The sequence below is a fragment of the Trichosurus vulpecula genome, chromosome 4 (assembly GCF_011100635.1).
Source record: "Trichosurus vulpecula isolate mTriVul1 chromosome 4, mTriVul1.pri, whole genome shotgun sequence".
Classification (NCBI taxonomy): Eukaryota; Metazoa; Chordata; class Mammalia; order Diprotodontia; family Phalangeridae; genus Trichosurus; species Trichosurus vulpecula.
Genome location: NC_050576.1, coordinates 208,099,242 through 208,120,695, shown reverse-complemented (window position 1 = coordinate 208,120,695; position 21,454 = coordinate 208,099,242). Strand labels below are relative to the sequence as shown.

The 21,454-nt window shown below is 37.2% G+C and overlaps 1 protein-coding gene across 1 annotated transcript in view; it reads right to left on the bottom strand.

Annotated features, from left to right (window-relative positions):
- Positions 1-21,454, bottom strand: part of ABCA5 (ATP binding cassette subfamily A member 5) — a 119,812-nt gene that overhangs the window by 7,282 nt on the left and 91,076 nt on the right. The window contains exons 30-36 of the mRNA XM_036755886.1: positions 15,623-15,740; positions 15,440-15,531; positions 11,346-11,524; positions 10,931-11,006; positions 10,725-10,819; positions 1,375-1,494; positions 894-1,043 (exon numbers count right to left, since the gene is read on the bottom strand). Of these exons, the coding sequence (XP_036611781.1) occupies positions 894-1,043; positions 1,375-1,494; positions 10,725-10,819; positions 10,931-11,006; positions 11,346-11,524; positions 15,440-15,531; positions 15,623-15,740 (830 nt within the window). The remainder of the gene's footprint in view (positions 1-893; positions 1,044-1,374; positions 1,495-10,724; positions 10,820-10,930; positions 11,007-11,345; positions 11,525-15,439; positions 15,532-15,622; positions 15,741-21,454) is intronic.

Here is a 21,454-nt window from a genome sequence, read left to right as displayed (position 1 = left end):
TCATCAAGAAAACACTTACATTGCAAGCATGAATCACTGAGTAGGGAACAGCTGGGGATCTTTAAAAACAATATGCAATTTTCCAAATACTATCCTCCTTCTATTATACCTATTCAAATTCTGGATCCAACTCATGGCTCATTTGCAGTGACTACCCCAAACATATGTGCTGACATATTAACTCAAAGCTATAATTTGGACAAGAGATATATTTATTCCACTTAGTTTTTCTCATATAGACTGTTAGGCTAATTTCATTAGAAAAATAGATTTTAATGCCAAAAAGAGGAGTTTATATTTGATCCTGGAGGTATGAGGAAGCTGCTGAAGTTTACTGAACAGAGGGGGAGACCTATGTTTCAGGAAATCACTTTGGCGGCTCAATGGAAGATGGGTAGGAGTAGGAAGATATTACTTTTTGTTTTCTAATTAATTTTTCAAGAGACTATCAATACAGATGTGGTTTTGTTCTTCTAACTGGCTAGATTGGGTCTCAGAAAGCAGGTCTCAAATGTTGCCAAAACTACACTGAATTCAAGCTTATACACCGATGGCATATTTTTTAAGAACTCATGGCCATAACACAATGAGGCTTCAAGGTAAGAATCTATCTTGACATATAAAATGTTCTGAACCACAATATTCCACTTTTAAAAAATGTTTTGATTGCACAAAAAGTCATTTTTCTTAAAGAACTTATAAATCAGAATACAAAAATTATCAAGTCAACAGCAGAACTAAAATCAGTTATACTATTAAGACTATACTATCATTTCTGATATTTTAATTAGGCATATACTCCCCAGTAAATGAAAAGTCTTAAATCTTCCTATAGGAATAGATTTTCTATAATTGTGATATTAAGAAATACTACTGAAGTTATTAATCTTTACCTTTCCTGACGAACTGCATTTGGAAAAATATGGTGAATTTGTCTTTGAAGCTGTTCCACTTCCAGATTTTCCATCCAGTCCTTTAATTTCATTTCCAAAAAGTAGCCTCTGCCAAATTTACTCTTTAGGTGTTGTACAGTACCAATACACCTGCAGAAGTTTTAGAAGAAAAAAAAAAAGGAACCCTAAGCCATGTAAACACAAAATTATACATTTTAATGGAAGGTATCATATTTAAATCCCAAAATACTATTTTCAAAATGTTACCCAATACCATGACTAAAAATTTATATTCACTGTATGCATCAATCAGTTCTAAGTGAGGTAACTACCCATATTTGGACCTAAATTATATCCTCAAATTGATTCATACTTAAGGACTGCCTCCTAAATTAAAGGAGAAAAAAAAATATAGACCAGCAGTATATTTATTACATGTCTTTGAAATTATATTTGAGATATTATGCTTACAGGCTCCTACCTTAACTGTCCAGATACCAAAATAGCCACTCGATCACAGACTGCCTCTGCCTCTTCCATATAATGTGTAGTCAAGATGGCTGCTCGCCTTTTATTTTTAAATGCAGCTCGAATTGCTCTCCTACAAGAAATCCAAAGGAAGGTTTTTGTAATATTTTATATTTCTATGTCTCACTATAGATACAATAGGTCTAAGCTGTTCAGTCTTAAGTTAAATATTTGACTTGCAACAATGTGTCAAATATTATTGTCACTATTTCATCCCATGTTATTTCAATTGTTTTATCTTATTTCTAGTTTTATTCCAAAGTTTTACAAAGAAGAAGAAACTGTTCGTGTTTTTTTAATTGTATTTAGGTTAAAATGGTAATTTCGTAGCAAGTTTTAAAATGACAAATATTAAAACTAAGTTAATGTGCTAGGTAGCACATTGGATAGAACACTGGACCAGGAAACAAGAAGATCTGAGTTCAAATCCAGCATTAGCCACATTAGTTGTGTGACCCTGTGCAAGTCATGTAACTTCTGTATTTCTTAGATTCTTTAGCGATAAAATGATGACAATAATAGCACCTCCCTCCCAGAACTTTTGTGAGGGTAAAATGAAATAATATTTGTAAAGTGCTTTGAAAATCTTCAAGTGCTACAAAATTGCTAGTTATTGTTATTATGCAAGATAAAAGAAATGCGAGATTATCTCTTCCACATGCCTCATTTCACATATGAAAGGAGGACAAGAGAGCTACTTAAAATTCCCAATTTCTTGAAAGACCACTACTTTTATACAAATTGAAGAACTAAGAAGTATTATATATATATGTAATGTATACGTGTAAATATGCATTATAAAAATGATAAATGCTTAGAAATAATGAACTTCAAAATGTTTTTGAATTATGTATCTTTTTTCTAATTATACATACAATAATTTTATGATACGTATAAAAATAAACCCATATTTTAAGAAAAATTATAAACAAGGCATATAACATTTTTTTTATTTTAGACTCAAGGGCCAGAACACAATGTGGAACAGAGAAAAGAAACAAAACATATCATAAACTTAAATATTGAAACTTAAATGCAAAGTAAGAAAGGAAAAAGCATGTTGTGTGCATAGTAGAATATAAGAGAGGATTCAAAATATATAACAATAAATTTTCATTTCAAGAAAGCCTGCATGAAAAATAATACACGTTGTATTGAAAACTGTCCATCTTTTCTTTGCTTCCTTGTGAGCTTTCTTTTGTTCTCTTCTGTGCACTTTTTTACTTTGTTCTTTTTTCCCTCCCCTAACCCCCCTGAAGGCTATAATTGAGTTTAGATATGTTTCTCTATAGCTATAGATACATACATACATACACATATACATATATACATACATACATACACACTTAAACTTTCCCAAACATACTGTACTCCTGATCTTTGTTTTTATGTTTATGCATAACTCTTGTTTCCTATCCCTCCTGCCTCCTCTACTTTACTTCTACCCACTACCTTGCTCTCCTATTGCTTGCCTAAAGGATACACCCCCCATCCTCCCATTCCCATCAATTTAAACTCCCTTCTATGCCCTCCCTTTTTATGGATTCCCTCATTTTCCCCTCTAAAGGTCCCTCCCTTGTCCTCTCTCACCCTCTCTATGCCCCTACCATTTTACTTCTTCTAAATTTAGAAGACTTTTATACTCTTCTAAATATGTATGTATTGGTCCCTCATTCCCGACGAAAGTATGTTACAAGAACTACCAGCCCTCCTCCCCCATCTAATTTCCCTGTATCCTTTCTTCCTCTTGCACCTCATTTGTATAAAATAATCACTTTTTTTGATTTAGTTTTCAGCATTGATTTTCACAAGAGTTTGAATTACAAATTTTCTCCCCATTTCCACCCTCCCTCCCACTCCAAGATGGTGTATATTCTCCTTACCCTGTTCCCCAGTCAGCCCTCCCCTCTGTTACCCCACTCCCCTCCCATCCCCTTTTTCCTTCCTTTCTTGTAGGGCAAGATAAATTTCTATGCCCCATTGCCTATCTTATTTTCTAGTTGCATACAAAAACTTTTTTCTGTTATTTTTGAACATCTGTTTTTAAAACTTTGAGTTCCAAATTCTCTCCCCTCTTCCCTTCCCACTCACCCTCCCTAAGAAGTCAAGCAATTCAACATAGGCCACATGTGTATCATTATGTATAACCCTTCCACAGTACTCATGTTGTGAAAGACTAACTATATTTTGCTCCTTCCTAACCTATCCCCCTTTATTGAATTTTCTACCTTGGCCCTTTCCCCTTTCGAAAGTGTTTGTTTTTGATTACCTCCACCCCCATCTGCCCTCCGTTCTATCATCCCCCCTTTTTTTTAATCTTCTTCCTCCTTTTTTCCTCTGGGGTAAGATACCCAAATGAGTATGTATGGTATTCCCTCCTCAGGTCAAATTTGATGAGAGCAAGATTCACTCATTCCCCCTCATCTGCCTTCTCTTCTCTTCCTACAGAACTGCTTTTTCTTGCCACTTTTATGTGAGATAATTTACCCCATTCTATCTCTCCCTATCTCCCTCTCTCAATATATTCCTCTCTCATCCCTTAATTAGATTTTATTTCTTTTAGATATCTTCCCTTTATCTTCAACTCACCCTGCGCCCTCGCTCTCTCTCTCTCTCTCTCTCTCTCTCCACATACATATATACATACATACACACTCACATATACATATATATACATAAACATATATATACATATATATATGTATATCTATATATTCATATTCCCTTCAGCTACCCTAATACTGAGCTCTCATGAATCATACGCATCATCTTTCCATGTAGGAATGTAAACAAAACAGTTCACCTTTAGTAAGTCCCTTGAGAATTCTTTTTCTTGTTCTTTTTCTTGATTACTTTTTCATGTTTCTCTTGATTCTTGTGTTTGAAAGTCAAATTTTCTATTCAGCTCTGGTCTTTTCACTGAGAAAGTTTGAAAGTTCTCTATTTTATTGAAAATCCATATTTTGCCTTGGAGCATGATACTCAGTTTTGCTGGGTAAGTGATTCTTGGTTTTAATCCTAGCTCCACTGACCTCCAGAATATCGTATTCCAAGCCCTTCGATCTCTTAATGCAGAAGCTGCTAGATCTTGTATTATTCTGATTGTGTTTCCACAATACTCAAATTGTTTCTTTCTGGCTGCTTGCAGTATTTTCTCCTTGATCTGGGAGCTCTGGAATTTGGCAACAATATTCCTAGGAGATTTCTTTTTGGGATCTATTTGAGGAGGTGATTGGTGGATTCTTTCAATTTCTATTTTGCCCTGGGGCTCTAGAATATCTAGAATATCTCCTTGATAATTTCTTGAAAGATGATATGTAGGCTCTTTTTTTGATCATGGCTTTCAGGTAGTCCAATAATTTTTAAATTATCTCTCCTGGATCTATTTTCCAGGTCAGTGGTTTTTCCAATGAGATATTTCACAATGTCTTCCATTTTTCATTCCTTTGGTTCTGTTTGATAATATCTTGATTTCTCATCAAGTCACAAGCTTCCACTTGCTCCAATCTAATTTTTAAGGTAATATTTTCTTCAGTGGTCTTTTGGACCTCCTTTTCCATTTGGCTAATTCTGCCTTTCAAGGCATTCTTCTCCTCATTGGCTTTTTTGGAGCTCTTTTGCCATTTGAGTTAGTCTATTTTTTAAGGTGTTGTTTTCTTCAGTGTATTTTTCAGCATTTTTTGGGTCTCCTTTAGCAAGTCATTGACTTGTTTTTCATGGTTTTCTCGCATCACTCTCATTTCTCTTCCCAATTTTTCCTCTACTTGTCTAACTTGATTTTCCAAATCCTTTTTGAGCTCTTCCATGGCCTGAGACCAGTTCATGTTTTTCTTGGAGGCTTTTGTTGTAGGCTCTTTGACTTTGTTGACTTCTTCTGGCTGTATGTTTTGGTCTTCTTTGTCACCAAAGTAAGATTCCAGAGTCCGAGACTGCTGCCTGGCCATATTCCCAGTCAACTAACTCGACCCTTGAGTTTTTCAGTGGGGTATGACTGCTTGTAGAGTTAAAAGAACTATGTCCCAAGCCTGGGGGGATGCGCCAGCTGTGCCACACCAGCACTCTTCCTTCCCCAAGAACCCCAACCGGACTGGACTTAGATCTTCAGCAGGCTCTTCACTCCTGCTCTGATCTGCCACTTAATTCCTCCCACCAGGTGGGCCTGAGGCTGGAAGCAACTGCAGCTGTAGTTCTGTAGCTGCCCCACCTCCTCTGCCCCCTGGGGCGGTGGCCTAACTGCAAACTCCTTCTTAAACTCTGTCCCCAGCAGCTTTTCCCACTAACCTTCTCTGTTGTCTTTGGTGTTTGTGGGTTGATTAGTCTGGTAACTGCTGCAGCTCACTGATTCAGGGCGCTAGGGTCCACTCTGCCCGGCTCCTGGTCTGGTTGTTCCATGCTGCCCACACTGGGCTTTGCTCTGCTCTGCTCTGCTCCGCTCCCAGCTCCATGCAGGATAGACCTCACCCAGAGACCATCCAGGCTGTCCTGGGCTGAAGCCCTGCTTCCTTCTGCTATTTTGTGGGTTCTGCACTTCTAGAATTGGTTCAGAGCCATTTTTTATAGGTTTTTAGAGGGGCTCGGCGGGAGTTCCTGCTTTCCAGCTGCCATCTTGGCTCCGCCCCCTGTCTGATCAATAATTACTCTTTTTATCTCTTCCTAAATGGTTTTACTTTTTAAATTCATATCATAGTCAGGTGGACCCTAATCTTTTTTAATGAGCTCGCCAATTATTAATAAGAATCTTAGACATACATTTGACATGGTATAAAAGGTAAAGACTGAACATTGTTGGGGGTAGAGCCAAGATGGTGGCTGGAAAGCAGGGACTTGTCTAAAGCTCTCCCCTAGTACCTCCCAAACACCTATAAAAAATGGCTCTGAACAAATTCTAGAACTGCAGAACCCACAAAATAGCAGAGGGAGCAGGGCTCCAGCCCAGGACAGCCTGGATGGTCGCTGTGTAAGGTCTATTGCACCGTGCTGGGAGTGGAGCAGAGCAGAGCACAGCCCAGCGTGGGCTGCGCCCAGACTAACCAGACCTGGAGCCAAGCAGAACAGGCCCTAGCACTCTGAATCAGTGAGCTGTGGCAGTTATCAGACTTCTCAACCCAGAAACACCAAAGACAACAGAGAAGGTTAGTGGGAAAAACCGTGGAGACAGAGTGAAAGGAGTTCAGGTTGGCCACCACCCTGGGGAGGCAGAGGTGGTGCAGCTCTGAAGCTGCTTACAGAGCTACAGCTGCAGTTGCTGCCAGCCCCAGGCCCACCTGCTGGGAGGAATTAAGTAGCAAATCAGAGCAGGAGTGCAGAGCCAGCTTAGATCTGAGCCCCTGTTTGGGTTGGTGGTTCTTGGGGGAGGAGGAGCACTGGTGTGGCAGAGCTTGCTGTGTAGAAACCTCTGAAAACAGCAGCACAGCCCCTCAAACTTAGGACAAAGTACTCTCTACTCTAAAGCAGTCATACCCCGACAAAAAGCTCAAGGGTCAAGTAGTTGGATGGGAACATGAAGAGGCAGCAAAAATGGACCCAGATTCAGAATCAGACTTTGGAAACATTTTGGTGACAAAGAAGACCAAAACATACAGCCAGAAGAAGTCAACAAAGTCAAAGACCCTATATCAAAAGCCTCCAAGAAAAACATGAACTGGTCTCAGGCCATGGAAGAGCTCAAAAAGGATTTGGAAAAGCAAGTTAGAGAAGTAGAAGAAAAATTGGGAAGAGAAATGAGAGTGATGCAAGAAAACCATGAAAAACAAGTCAATGACTTGCTAAAGGAGACCCAAAAAATATACTGAAGAAAATAACACTTTAAAAAATAGACTAACTCAAATGGCAAAAGAGCTCCAAAAAGCCAGAGTAGAAGAATGCCTTGGAAGGCAGAATTAGCCAAACGGAAAAGGAGGTCCAAAAGACCACTGAAGAAAATACTACCTTAAAAATTAGATTGGAGCAAGTGGAAGCTAGTGATTTGATGAGAAATCAAGATATTATCAAACAGAACCAAAGGAATGAAAAAGTGGAAGACTATGTGAAACATCTCATTGGAAAAACCACTGACCTGGAAAATAGATCCAGGAGAGATAATTTAAAAATTATTGGACCACCTGAAAGCCATGATCAAAAAAAGAGCCTACATATCATCTTTCAAGAAATTATCAAGGAGAACTGCCCTGATATTCTAGAGCCAGAGGGTAAAATAGAAATTGAAAGAATCCACTGATCACCTCCTGAAAAAGATCCCCAAAAGAAAACTCCTAGGAATATTGTTTCCAAATTCCAGAGCTCCCAGATCAAGGAGAAAATATGACTTTCAAAAACAAGAATGAAAAGGAGCATGAAAAGTTAAACAAGAAAGAGAAATCATAAGGGACTTACTAAAGTTGAAATGTTTTGTTTACATTCCTACATGGAAAGATGATGTGTATGATTCATGAGACCTCAGTATTAGGGTAGCTGAAAGGAATATACATATATATAGACAGAGGGCACAGGGTGAGTTGAATATGAAGGAATGATATCTAAACAAATAAAATCAAATTAAGGGATGAGAGAGAAACATGTTGAGAGACGGAGAAAGGGAGAGATAGAATGGGTTAAATTATCTCACATAAAAGTGGCAAGAAAAAGCAGTTCATTGGAAGGGAAGAGGGGGAAGGTGAGGGAGAATGAGTGAATCTTGCTCTCATCGGAATTGACCTGAGGAGGGAACATACACACTCAATTGGGTATGTTACCCCACAGGAAAGAAGGAGGAAGGAGATAAAAAAGGGGGGATGATAGAAGGAAGGGCCGATATGGGGAGGAGGTAATCAAAAGCAAACACTTTCGAAAAGGGACAGGGTCAAGGGAGAAAACTGAATACAGGGGGATAGGATAGGAAGGAGCAAAATATAGTTAGTCTTTCACAACATGAGTATTGTGGAAGGGTTTTGCATAATGATACACATGTGGCCTATGTTGAATTGCTTTCCTTCTTAGGGAGGGAGGGTGGGTGGGGAGGGAAGAGGGGAGAGAATTTGGAACTCAAAGTTTTAAAAGCAGATGTTCAAAAAAAAAAGTTTTTACATGGAACTAGGAAATAAGATATACAGGCAATGTGGCATAGAAATCCATCTTGCCCTACAAGAAAGTAAGGGAAATGGGGATGGGGGGAGGAGTGTGGTGACAGAAGGGAGGGCTGAGTGAGGAACTGGGCAATCAGAATATATGCCATCTTGGAGTTGGGGGGAGGGTAGAAATGGGGAGAAAATTTGTAATTCAAACTCTTGTGGAAATCAATTCTGAAAACTAAAAATATTAAATAAATAAATAATGATTAAAAAAGTAAAAGGTAAACAGTCGGTCCTTACGAATCCCTTATAGTCAGTCTTCGCTATGTACCTTATGTTTCTCTTGGTTCTTGTATGTTGAATCTTCTATTAAGTTCAGGATTTTTTTTAACGAAGCCTTGAAAGTCTGAGGGTTTGTCAATGTCTATTTTTTTTTCATTCAAGATAACACTTAACTTTGCAGGGTATATCTTCAGCCGGAGCCCCAGGTCTTTTGCTCTTTCACATACTGTGTTCCAAGACATGCGGTCCTGCAATGTCTCTGCTGCTGGGTCTTGCATAATTCTGATTGTGGCACCCGCATATTTCAATTGTTTTAATCTTGATGCTTTTAATATTTTATCCTTAAGCTGAGGGTTTTCTATGATATTCCTATGAGTGTTCCTCACAGGATCTCTTTGAAGTGGTGATCGATGGATTTTTTCTATTTCTACTTTCCTGCCTTATTCTAATGCTTCAGGGCAATTTTCTTTAATTATTTCTTGTATTATTGTATCAAGACTCTTTTTTTGATCAGAACTTTCAGTTAGCCTGATTATTTTTATATTTTCTCTTCTTGATCTATTCTCCAAATTTGTTGCTTTTCTTATAAGGTGTTTCACTTTCTCTTCTATTTTTCATTGTTCATATTTTGTTTAATTATTTCTTGATCTCTTATAATTTCACTGGTTTCACTTTGCCCAATTCTAATTTTCAAGGTGTCATTTTCCTCCTTAAGATTCTGGATCTCCTTTTCTAATTGGTTGACTTTCCTTTCAAACCTTATTTTTCTTGGATTTTTTTTTTTTTATAGTTTTTCCTCCATCTCTGTCATTTGATTTTTAAAGTCTTTTTGTAAGGTCTTCTATAAATTCTTTTTGGGCATGTAACCATTTGACGTTACTCTTTGGGGGTTTCTTTACTTCAACATCCTCCTCTGAAGATGAACCCTGGTCATCTCTATTCCTGTAATAGCTTTCTGTGGTTGGATTCTTTCTCCTTTGCCTGTGCATTTTTTGTGGTAATAGCTTGATTTTTGTAATCACCTCTAGCCTTGGGGTAGGGGAAATGGTGCTTCTTGCCCCAGATCTTCAGTTCTCACCTCTAGCCTAGAACCAAAGCCAAATCTCCAACCTTCTGTAAGTGCCCACAGCCAGGGGCTTTCTGCCCCACTGCTTCTGCACTTACCCGCCTGTGCTGGTTTCTTCTCGCCCCCACTGCTCTTTGCAGCACAGCTGCTTCTGGCGTTCCTCATCAGCAGAGTTTGCCTCAATCTTCCCAGGCTCAAACACCCAACTCCTTTCACTATCCCAGGGTGAAAAGTTCCTGTGGTTGAGGTCAAGACAGCCTCTCAAACCAACTAACCCCAGGACTTGCCGCTTGCTGTTTAAGTGGCTTGTCACTTGTTGTTAAAAGGGAAACAAGCCTGGAGGTGTTTATTCTTCCCAAAACTGCATCCTGGGATTTTTCTTCAAATCTCAAATTGTCCCAGGAAGACCCCAGTTGTGTCCCTATTCTTCTTTGTCTCCACCCACACTTTGTTCACCCTAAGGTGCTTTTTTAACTCTTGTGGGGGAAAATCTTGAGAGCTTGGAATTTTCTGAGCTACTCCACCATCTTCCCAGAATACTCTCCAACTTTTCAATTTAATAAACCAAAATTATGGTTTCAGCATCTTCTTCCTATGCCATCACAGAATATAAGAGCTGTGAAGAACTTAAAGGTCAACTAGTCTAACATCTTTATTTTGTGGATGTGTAAATTAGGTTCAAAGAGATGAAATGGCTACCCTTAGGAAACACAGCCAGTTAGCAGCCATGGCACTGGAATTCAGGTGTCCTATTTCCCCATCCACTACTCCTTCCAATTGAGACCTACCTACAATTCAAAGGTAAGACTACAACTCTCTTAAGTCAAATAATTTTGATACTCTAAACGCTTTGGTCAGAATATAATAAAATTTAACATTCTTTGTTTCTCTTGTGTCATGCATACTCACCACATATGCTGCTTGGCTTTAGGATCCATACCAGTAGATGGCTCATCTAACAAAGTAACCTGGGGAGTTCCAAGCATGCTTAGTGCAAAACACAACTAGAAACAAAGAAATCAAAATAACTAATTAAGTATGAGGTTCCATGACAACAACGCAAAGTACTATGAGAGCAATAAAACATACATATATTCATTTTCTAACAGAAGTACCTTTCGCTTTATTCCAGCAGGCAATTTCTTTGTAGTTTTCTGGAGATGTTCTTTTAAATCGAGTACACTTGTGATTCTGAAAACGGACAACATAAATATAGTATACCTTTTAGTATAAGTATCCATATAAAAGCTTCTCAGTTATATACATGCCAGTCATTTTAGGAAGGAAATAAACTTATAGCCATTATTCATAAGTAAAAACAAAACTATCTCAGTTTCTCATTCTGCTAAGAATATGGTTTCATAATTAAAATGATAATGATAATAATCTTTAAAATATAAACTTATAACAAGCAGAAGTATAGGATGTCTTTTTAAAAAGTTATTAACACTTTTTAATCATCTCCACAAATAAATTACTCAGTTATATAAGTATACAAATGAAAATACAGATTGCAAAGAAAATTGTTACCTTTTTATGACTTCTTTCACATCACTTCTATTCATTCCCTTCACAGCCCCATATATTTCAAAGTGCTCTTGCAATGTAATATCTGGCCAAAGTGGATTTGTTTGAGGACAATATCCTATGTACTTAATGGAATCATCATCTTTAGTAGCCAGTTCTGAGGAGTAATCTCCCAGAAGTACCTATTTAAATATAAATTCATCTTTACTAAATATTGGTGCATTAAGTACTATTAATTTAATTCATAAAGATAATTGTTTAACTGAATATTTGATCATGATCTGGGTCAAGAGCTAATCAGAATTATATTACTTTTGGCTTAATGCTATTACAAAAGGTAATATCTAAACCAAAGGTCAGCAATCATAACACACAAGATGATTCTAAACAGTCATAAGCAGAAGCTTCTTTTTGATCTTAGGACCTTCTCAACCTCCATAAACCTGCCTCACCTTTCCCCCACTGCAACCAAGTTAGGGGGTTCAACCCAAAGAACTTCATCTGAAGGCTCATTTCATTGTTTCTAGTCCCCCAATTCTCTGGCCCTTCTGTCCCCATCACTACAATCTATTTGGAAGGCTATACAAAGAAGATACCATAAGCAAAGGCCCCTTCACATTAATGTACTGACTGGGGCCAATTTATTCTAAAGGTTGTTTGCTATTGGTACTGAATACTGACCACTGTCAATAAATTTTTAACTCCAGCTTTACTAACCCCTGTGATTTAGAAGAGTCTTCTGACTAGACAAAAAATGCCTTTACCTTTCTTTACCTGCCAACTTTTTGCATATTCTTATAGAACAATATGTCTAAGTTCCACTTGTACCCACCTCAACCTTTACCGTCCCATTCCAAGCTTCCCTTCTAGAACTCTGTTTTCATTGTTTAAACAACAACAAACATCCTTCTACATCCTAAATCTCTTCCTCTTACATTTTTTTTTTTCAGAATTGAAGGTCCTTGAGAGCAAAGACTATTTTTTCTTTGTTTCTTCACACAGGGCCTTTGCGCATTTTAGGCATTCAGTAAATTTGTTTGTTAAACTGATTGCATTGATTTAATTTATAAATCTTCTGGCTCATGGAAATCTGGCTTTGTCCTGAAAATATCTCATCGCTTACCACTATCTCTAATATCCTCCTGTTTTTCTAAGTTGCAGTCAATAAAATCACACTAACATTTCTTAAGCACCTATTATGTACTAGGCCCTGTGCTAGTTGCTAGGGATACGAGGACAAAATGAAACAGACCCTGCCCTCAAAGATCTGACATTCCATCACAGTAAATAACATGTATACATAAGTACAGTATTCCTCTGGGGCTACCTCCCCAACTAGACACTCACAGGATAGAAATTCCATGGGGTAACTACTAGGCCAGGTTTAAGGTACTCTGTGGGTTTTTACTCCTAAAACTATAGTTCACAAGCCCTCATTGGTATACTTATATTTAATTGTTAGACAGTAGACACAAAAAAAACATAGAAGAAAAAGCAAAAAGAAATTTAGAGGGCAGAGACATGAAGAGCACTATTGGTATTATAATATTAAAACTGATACATATGATTCAGAGTCTCCTATGCAACCTTTTTTTCTTTCCTTCATATATGCAAATGTTAATAATTGTTGATAACCATCAAATTCTTAATAAAAACTGTTTAAAAAACAGAAACAACATAAGGGAGCAAATATTACTCAAGTAGTGGATACTCTGAAAGACAAAATGGAGCAAACAGAATACAACAAAATTCAATGATATGACAAGAAATATTAAAACAAAATGAAAACAATGAAAAGTTTAAAAATTTGAGTTATATTAGTAAAAAACTTATGACAACAGAATAAATGAGAAATAGTTTAAGACCCATCTAACTCCCCGAAAGTATGACCAAATAAGAAATCGGGATATTCTATTTCAAGAAATCATAAAAGAAAACGTCCCAAAACTATTAAAAGACAGTGAGAACAGATAAAAATCCACAAGTCAGCACCTAAACCCCAACTTTAACTTACCCTCAAATGCTACAGCCAAAATTCTGAGCTACCAGGAGAAAGAAAAAATACTGCATGCAACCAACAAAAAAGAGATCAAATACTAAGAAGTGACTACCAGATTACACACAAGATTATGTAACAACTATTTTAAAATAAAAGAGAGCCTAGAACATGATATCCTCACAAAAGGCAAAATAGTAATCCTGCAAAAATGAAGTATAATTGGTTAGTTTTTTTAATGGATATTTGATGGAACAGATTTTTTTTTCATGCATTTCATACTCAGTAAACCAGAGTTGGGTGGAATTTTTGAAACATAATCACAAGAGACAGGAAAACAATATATAAAATAGAGATGAAGGAGTAATGACAGGCAATCTCAAAAACTTCATTATTATGTGACTTGAGCAAAGGAAAGATGAATATACACACAGAGTTTAGTCAAGAAATACATCAAAATAAACAGTGAATAGGTGGAACACAAAAAGAGAAAAGGGAAGTTTAAGAGACAGGGTTGTGAAGGCAACAGTCACAAGCAAAACAAACTTCAACTACAGAGGCCTGATTATAAAGGTAGGCTTAAAAAGAAAGAAAAAAGGTAAGACCCAGTAAACTGAATCTGGATTGGTGAAGAAAAGGACAGCAGAAAAGTAGTATCAGACCACTCTAAACAGAGATGACTAGTGATGTTCTGATTCCATTTCTTTTCCCTTTTGTCTTTGTAAAAAGAAACTGGAGGGGAAAGCAAGATAATCTTATAATAAATTATGATCAAGGAAAAAACAGAAAAAATAAGCCTAACTGTAAATGTGAATGGAATAAACTCACACATAAAATAGGAGAGACAAATAAATAATGAGCAAGATTCACAGAATTAAAAGGAGGGGTGGGAGCACCACCTTTTATGCCTCAGGTGAATCCAGAAGCACAGAGGCAGCAATTATGATCTCAGAATAGGCAACAGTAAAAATAGATAACATTAAAAGATAGAAACAGGGAAATTGCCTTGCGAGTAAAGACACCATACATAACAAAACATTATCAATACTAAATCATCATCATCTTTTCCTCCTCCTCCCCCTCTTCTTCTGAAATTTCTTGAAATATAGATCTCCAAAAATAGGCTTGAAAAGAAGCCCATTGTGTTTTAAGTAGAGGTATTTGACTACCCTATAAACCTCTGGCTTTCATTAAATGGTCAATAATAGCCCCAGCCCAAGCCTCTGTGGCTCACAGATGGCTTAGAATGAGTGTAAATAGCAACTGTTTTGCCAGAAACTGAAAGTCTTTCCCCTCCCAGACCAATAACTTTGTGATGATAAATTGGGCCATCTTTTGTTACAATTCTCACCAAGCCCTTAAGTCACTTAATTGATGTGGCTTCAGACAGAGACCTGGGGAAGAGCTTAATTTAGAAAAACCAAGGTCACCCAATGCATCCTGGGCCACCTATCTTGACCTCTGTCTTGCCAGTGGACTCCATGACTGTGGGAGAGGGTGAGGCTGATGATTTTGCACAGCTCTGCTTCACTCAAATCCAATTCAAAGACATCAATCACCCTCATGATGTCATTGGTCCTCTTCCAGAACAAAGGACAAGCAACAACCATCCACTTGAATTGTCCAAAAAAGAAAAATCTCCAACTTATATTTGTAAAACATATCTCTAGCTAACAAAATAACTGGTTTTACTTAGATACTTGTTAACTTCCACATTTACTTTAAAACTATCTGTTTATATTGCTTGATGTTTCTACTAATTAAATTGAGTGACTTTTCCAAAGTTACACAGCTTGTCAGTGATAAAAAGCAAAGTCTATATATATCCCAAGTGTTTGCACATTATTACAAATCTTTCACTAAATCTTATGGACAAATTATCCATTTTCAATAATGATTTTAAAAAGAAAATTATGAATGAACTCAAATGTTTTTATTGATAAGAAAATAGACAGTGATTTGTCTATTGCTATTCTGTAAATGAATGCTAGAACAAAATCTGAAATTAATGAAAAGTCAACATCTTAACTTGTCAGTATGAAAATTACTTCAGTAAAAATTTAATTCATATCTATCCTATAATTAAAAACGCATACTATACCTGACCCGAAGTTGGTTCAATATCCCCAACCAGCATATTAATAAGAGTGCTTTTCCCCGCACCATTTGGTCCCAACAATCCTAATATCTCCCCTAAAAAAGAAAAATAAAAATTTCTCATACATGAAATTAAGTAAAAATTGGAAGCCATTTTTCTAGGAGACATAATTAATTTAATACCAACCTTTCTTCACACACAGAGAGACATATTTAGTTGCCACTTTCTTTCTTTTTCTTGTAAGGAGAAAATCTTTCTTCTCATCATATTCTTTATGCAAATTGCTAACCAAAATAGCTGGTTTCTAAAAGAAATATTATAATAAGAATGGGGTAAGAATCAGCTCTCTACCATAAAACATGACACTGACTGAATAAGCCCCATGTATATTCTGTTTTTATGGAATCATAGAATACCATACTCCCTAAGGAAATCATATAGGCAATGAAGAGATATCCTATGAGTGGTTAATAGGCTAGAGCACATTGCTAGAAATGAACTGACAAAAAGCAATGTACAGATAGCATCAAAAAGATGTATAACCAGAGAAGCATGAGACCTTACTATAGAGAAAGAATAAAAGCTAACAGATTGCTGTATTTAAACCTATGTAATCAATGCAGTATTTATCAAAAGTCTAAAGTATGCCAGCCATTGTACAAGGTGTTAGACATATGTGTATGTGTGTGTGTGTGTGTGTATATGTACGTATATATATATGTATGTATATATGTGTACATATATATATACACACACACACACACATATATATAATGAACAAAATAATACTTATTCACGAACAGTCTGCATTCTAACAGGAAAGACAACATAAGTATAAGACTTAAATTTTTTATATTTGTCCTTTTATTAAGGGGATTTGTTCCATGTGGTTTAGATTCAGTCAAAGGGCCACTACTTGAGGACCTAAAGGTCCACGATGTGGCCTCACACAGTACAAGTTAACATAGAGAATAAACACAGAGTAATGAACAAGCTGGTCTGAAAAAAGTTTCAGGAGACCAGGAAAAGTTTTGTGTAGAAGGTGGTCCTGAAGAAAGAGAAAGAATCTATAAGGCTGAGATGAGGAGGGAGTGGATTCTAGGGATGGGGAACAGCTAGTACAAAGGCACAGAAGATGGAATTGGAAGATTAAGAGCTGTTTGTTAGTAACAGATGGAAAGCTTGTCTGGCTATACTGCATAGTAACAGAGGGCAGCAATGTTTGAGGCTGGAAAGACAGGGAGGAGAAAGGTTGTGAAAGAATTTAAAAACTAAACAGGGTTTACATTTGATCCTGGAGGTAACTGGAACTCACTAGGTTTCCTCTTTAATTTGGAAACCATACTTAGTTTTATTTAAGAGAGATGATACTAGACTTAATGCTAGACAGAAACATAATAAATGAATATGAGGATATGGAAAGAATTTATTAAGTACCAAGCCAAGCTCCATGCTAGGTACTGGGAAGAAAAAACAGAAAAAGGTAGATAGTCCTCTTTCTCAAGAAGCTCATAATCTAATTGGGGGAAAGAACATGTCATAAAAAGTTCAGCTGTAGACTGGGAAAATCTTAAGGGTACAGCAGTGGAGTAGATGGCAATACTGAGCAAATGTCTGGAGTGTGCAGGGCGTAAAAGCAGGGCAAATAGTAAGGCCTGGACAAACTTGGAGGCAGGAGTAAGGCATGTCATGAGGCCTGTTGGTCCTCTATCTGACAAAAACAATAAAGTTGGTGATTCCCAACTCTCTAAGCCAGGTGAGCATTCAAGAAGTCATGATGGATTCTGAGCAGCCCGTGGCAAGGGGGAGGAAGAGGATAAAGGGAAGAAAAAAGCAAGGAGAAAAGGATGCTGTGGTGGTGGTGGGTTTTCCCACTACCTGGCCACCTAGATGGATTCTGTTAAACTGAAAAATGCCATTTTTTTATCTTATTCTTGACATTATGGTACTGGTGATGTGTTTTAAAGACAACACTTTTTGCATGATCTAATGCAGAGTAAAGTAAATAGAGTAAAGAATAAAGTTTACACAATGAGAACAGTATAAGGGGAAACAACTCAGACTCTGGAATTCTGATCAATGTAGTGGCCAATCCTGGCTCCAGGGCGCTGACGGTGAAGCATGCTTCCTACCTCTTGGCTGAGAGATGGACTAGAGGAGCAGAATGGGACACACGTTTTCAGACATGGCAAATGAGTTCATTTGTTTTGCCTGACTCTACTTATGTGTTACAAGGGAGACGTTCAGAGTGAGGGGCAGGAATGTAATGGATGACTGAATTTGGTTTCCTCAGAAATCATATGAAACGTGATTTGAAGCCATATGAGAGATAACACTGCCTGTAGAAGGTGGCCATCTGATAATAAGCATTTCTAGGAGTAGATGCCTTTTCTTTGTTCTGAGAAGGCCTTTTCCTGTATATCAAAAGAATTGCCAGGCCAGGTGTCACGAAGGATGAAGTCCGTTAACCCAGAAGGTGGTCTTAGATAATGGGACTTGTTTCCACGGATATCCCGGTTCGAATCTTCAAACTCACAGCTTTCGTCAATTCTCTTAGCAACTGAGAAAATTCCTTTCTCATGCTATCTCATGCAGACAAACTTGGAGGAAACTTAAAAAAGTGTTTAATTAACTAAAGTATAAAGAAAATGAAAACGAAAGGGGCGGGGAATTGAAATGTGAAAATGAGGGATATAATCAGGGGATGGGGTTTAGGTGTTCAGACAGCCTGTGAACTCTGAAATGCTGACCAATGAGATGTGGGGCAGGAAATTTGAATTAGTATGATTATAAAAGAGTTTTGTAATTGTCCTGAGGTATGCATGCACCTATGAAGTAACCCTTTTTCACAAAGGGTTAAAGGCCAAGTTGCCCATCAGAAATGATGCAAAATAAAAATATTTTTTTTCTAAATTCACTCATGACTAGGTGGAATGCTCGGTAAGATGATTATTTCTCACAGGAGTTAAGAAATAACACCAATAAAACATTGAAAAAGCCTACACAGAAAAGAAAAGAAGGAAGTTGATAAGGGGATGCAGACAAACAGAAGAATGTTGGTGCTAACCATGTTTAATATACATATACACATACGCACATATATCATGTATATATATTTAAAAAGCAAACTGTATATAAGTTCACAATTTCATCTTTTCTGTTTATATATTAAAATATATATTTTAAGCATTTAATTAAAAAAAATCCAATATTACTCAACTTCTGAGAAAGGGGGGAGAGAGAGGGGCGGGAAACACTTTTGCCCAAGGATATACAATACTCCAGTTGTGCTTACTATATATATGCTTCGGTTTATTTTATATATTTGTACTACATGAATTAGCCACAAGCATGAAATTGAGTAAAGATTTTGCAATAATCGATAAATTTTGATGGTACTTTGGAGCAGCTTGTTCTATAATTTCAGGATCAATAAAAAAAAAAGTTCTTCTTTAAAAGCCTCGGATATGTTGGCACACCCTTTTCGTACCTCAGTCAAAATACTGCTATCTCATAAATGTTTACTGATTTTAGCAATATAAGCTGTAAATGTTTTGTATAAAGCCCATAAACATAAATATATTTGGAAAAGTCATTGGTATTCACATCTTTTGAGAGCAGATATGTGATGCTTTCTGTTAAGAAAAGGGAGATCAAGGTCGTATCTGAGAAGAAGTGGGTAAAGTGCTCTGCTAATAACTCATGTGCCACTGTGAAGTGTTTGGGCTAATAATCAACTATCCTGTCCATCCCTGAAGACTTCCTGCTTTGGAGAAGACCTAGAGCTTTAGTCACCTTCCTCACTCACCACGAGGCCATTCTTCATATGAACAAAGTTGTTTTTCATTTTATCTCATTTGCATTTTTTGTAATGTCAGACTTCTTATGACCATGGAGAAAATCAGAAATTTTCCACGCATTACCTCATGAGTTCTCCTTTTTTCTTATTTTCTTGCTTCTCAAGTCTCTACATTAAAGTTTTTGGTTGGAGTTGAATTGGTTTTGTTCTTTGTCTCTTCGTATCATTAATTTTTTAATTTGATTTTTGCTTTCAATCACCAATTAAAGGAATCAAGAATTTCTGATAAACTTTTATTTTCCAGATTCTATTCTATCTCTTTTTCTACTGAATGAATCAGTGAAAAGGCATTTATTAAGTGGCTAAAATGTGCCAAGCACTGCACTAAGACCTTCAGATATACAGAGAAAAGACAGCCCCTGCTCTTAAGAAACTTCCACTCTAATAGGGGAGGAGTCATGTACGAAAGAATTCCAGCTGCAAGTCAGACAGAAAGGTTTAGTGGTCCTCAGGGTGCTGGCAATGCATCTTGTCTCAAGTAATTATCACTGATAAAATTCTCATCTCTTAATCTGACAGCGACAAAGACCTGCTGCTGAGAACTTTGTTTTCTTAGTCTTCAGTAGCTACTGAGGAGGAAGGGACTGAAATACCACAGGGAAAGCAGAGAGGCTGAATCTCTACAAGGGTTGCTCTCCTGGATGATGGCTATGGAGGCCAGCATGGTAACTAAATTGGTGTGTGTAAGGGGTGGGTGGGGGTGGGTTAAGCAGGGAAGAGTGTGAGGGAGTACTGCTCTTCCTGGTCTTTTGGTCTTACCTGCTTATTACTGATCTGGCATTTGGTCAATGTTGTTGTTGGTGGGGCAGGGACAGGCTGGAGGGCCCCTTTACATAAGTATTGTTCTTTCTGGTGATGGCTATGGGGGCTGGAGGTCGGAGAGCACTAAAATTCCCAGAACTCTCGAATTCTGGATTCTGGAGCCATTTCCACAGTGGTCCAAGGGAAGATGACTGTCAAGTGACAGCAATATTTTAACACTTTATTATATGTCCTTACAAAGGTCTGTTTCATAGGATCATAGATGTGGATAAGAAACCATGTAGTCCAATCTTTTAATTATATAAATGAGGAAACTTAGGACCAGAGAGTTTAAATGGCTGGCCTAAGGCCACTTAGGACCTGCCCAAAGTAAGAAGTATGAGAGGCGGTATTTGACATGAGATCCTCTGAAGTGCAAGAAATGTATCATTGGTGGCATGATACTCATTTATCAACTGCATCCCCCAAATGAGCAAAGATATTTTTGTTGAAATCTAACAAATTTTCATCTTTCCAAATATCAACCAGTTATTCTTAAACAAATCAGAAGATGTTGCATTTTTACAAAATTGTATATGAAATTACATTTAAATTTCTAACGTACATTATATGAGTTTTAAGAGATGATACACATATAGTTTTCAGAGAAAAAAAGGTTGGCTTTTTAAATGTTTTGCTTATTGTGATGGTTTCATATTATCACTAGGTACTAATCTCAAAAAAACAGCATAGTAGAAAAAGATTCTGGCTTGGGAGCTAAGAAGACCTGAGTTCAAGTCCCACCTCTGACACGTACTAACTGTACAATCCTGGCAAGTCACTAACTTCTCGATGCTCTAGGTCACTCTGTAAGTGTTCATGTTCCAGAAAAGGTACTGACTTGCATTGAAGAAAGGAGTTACCTAACCCAGGAATTCCCTTTTGTCAATAAAATCAAAGGTCTAGTCTAGTCTTTCTCCTTAATCTCGAGGCAAAGTATAGCTTGAGAGGGGAATGGAAAGGAGAAGAATAAGGGAACAAGCATTTATTAACCTCCTACCATGTGCCAGACACTAAGCACTCTAAACATATTATCCCATTTGATCTTCACAGCAGCCCTGGGAGCCAGATGTTATTATTATCCTCATTTTACAGTTGGAGCAGCTGAAGTGGACACATTTGTGAAGTGATATGTCCAGAGTCACAGAGTAAGTTGTCTGGGGTTACATTTGAACTCAAATCTTCCTGATTCCAAGCCTAGCAATCTATTCACAACCTACTTAGGGTGAGGTTAATTTTTCTGTTAACAATAGTGGATATAAATCTGCATCTTAAATAATTTTTTGACAATTTTGAACTTTTTTGGCCAATTTCTTGTTAGATCTGATCAGAATGTCATTTTTACTTCACAAACTCCT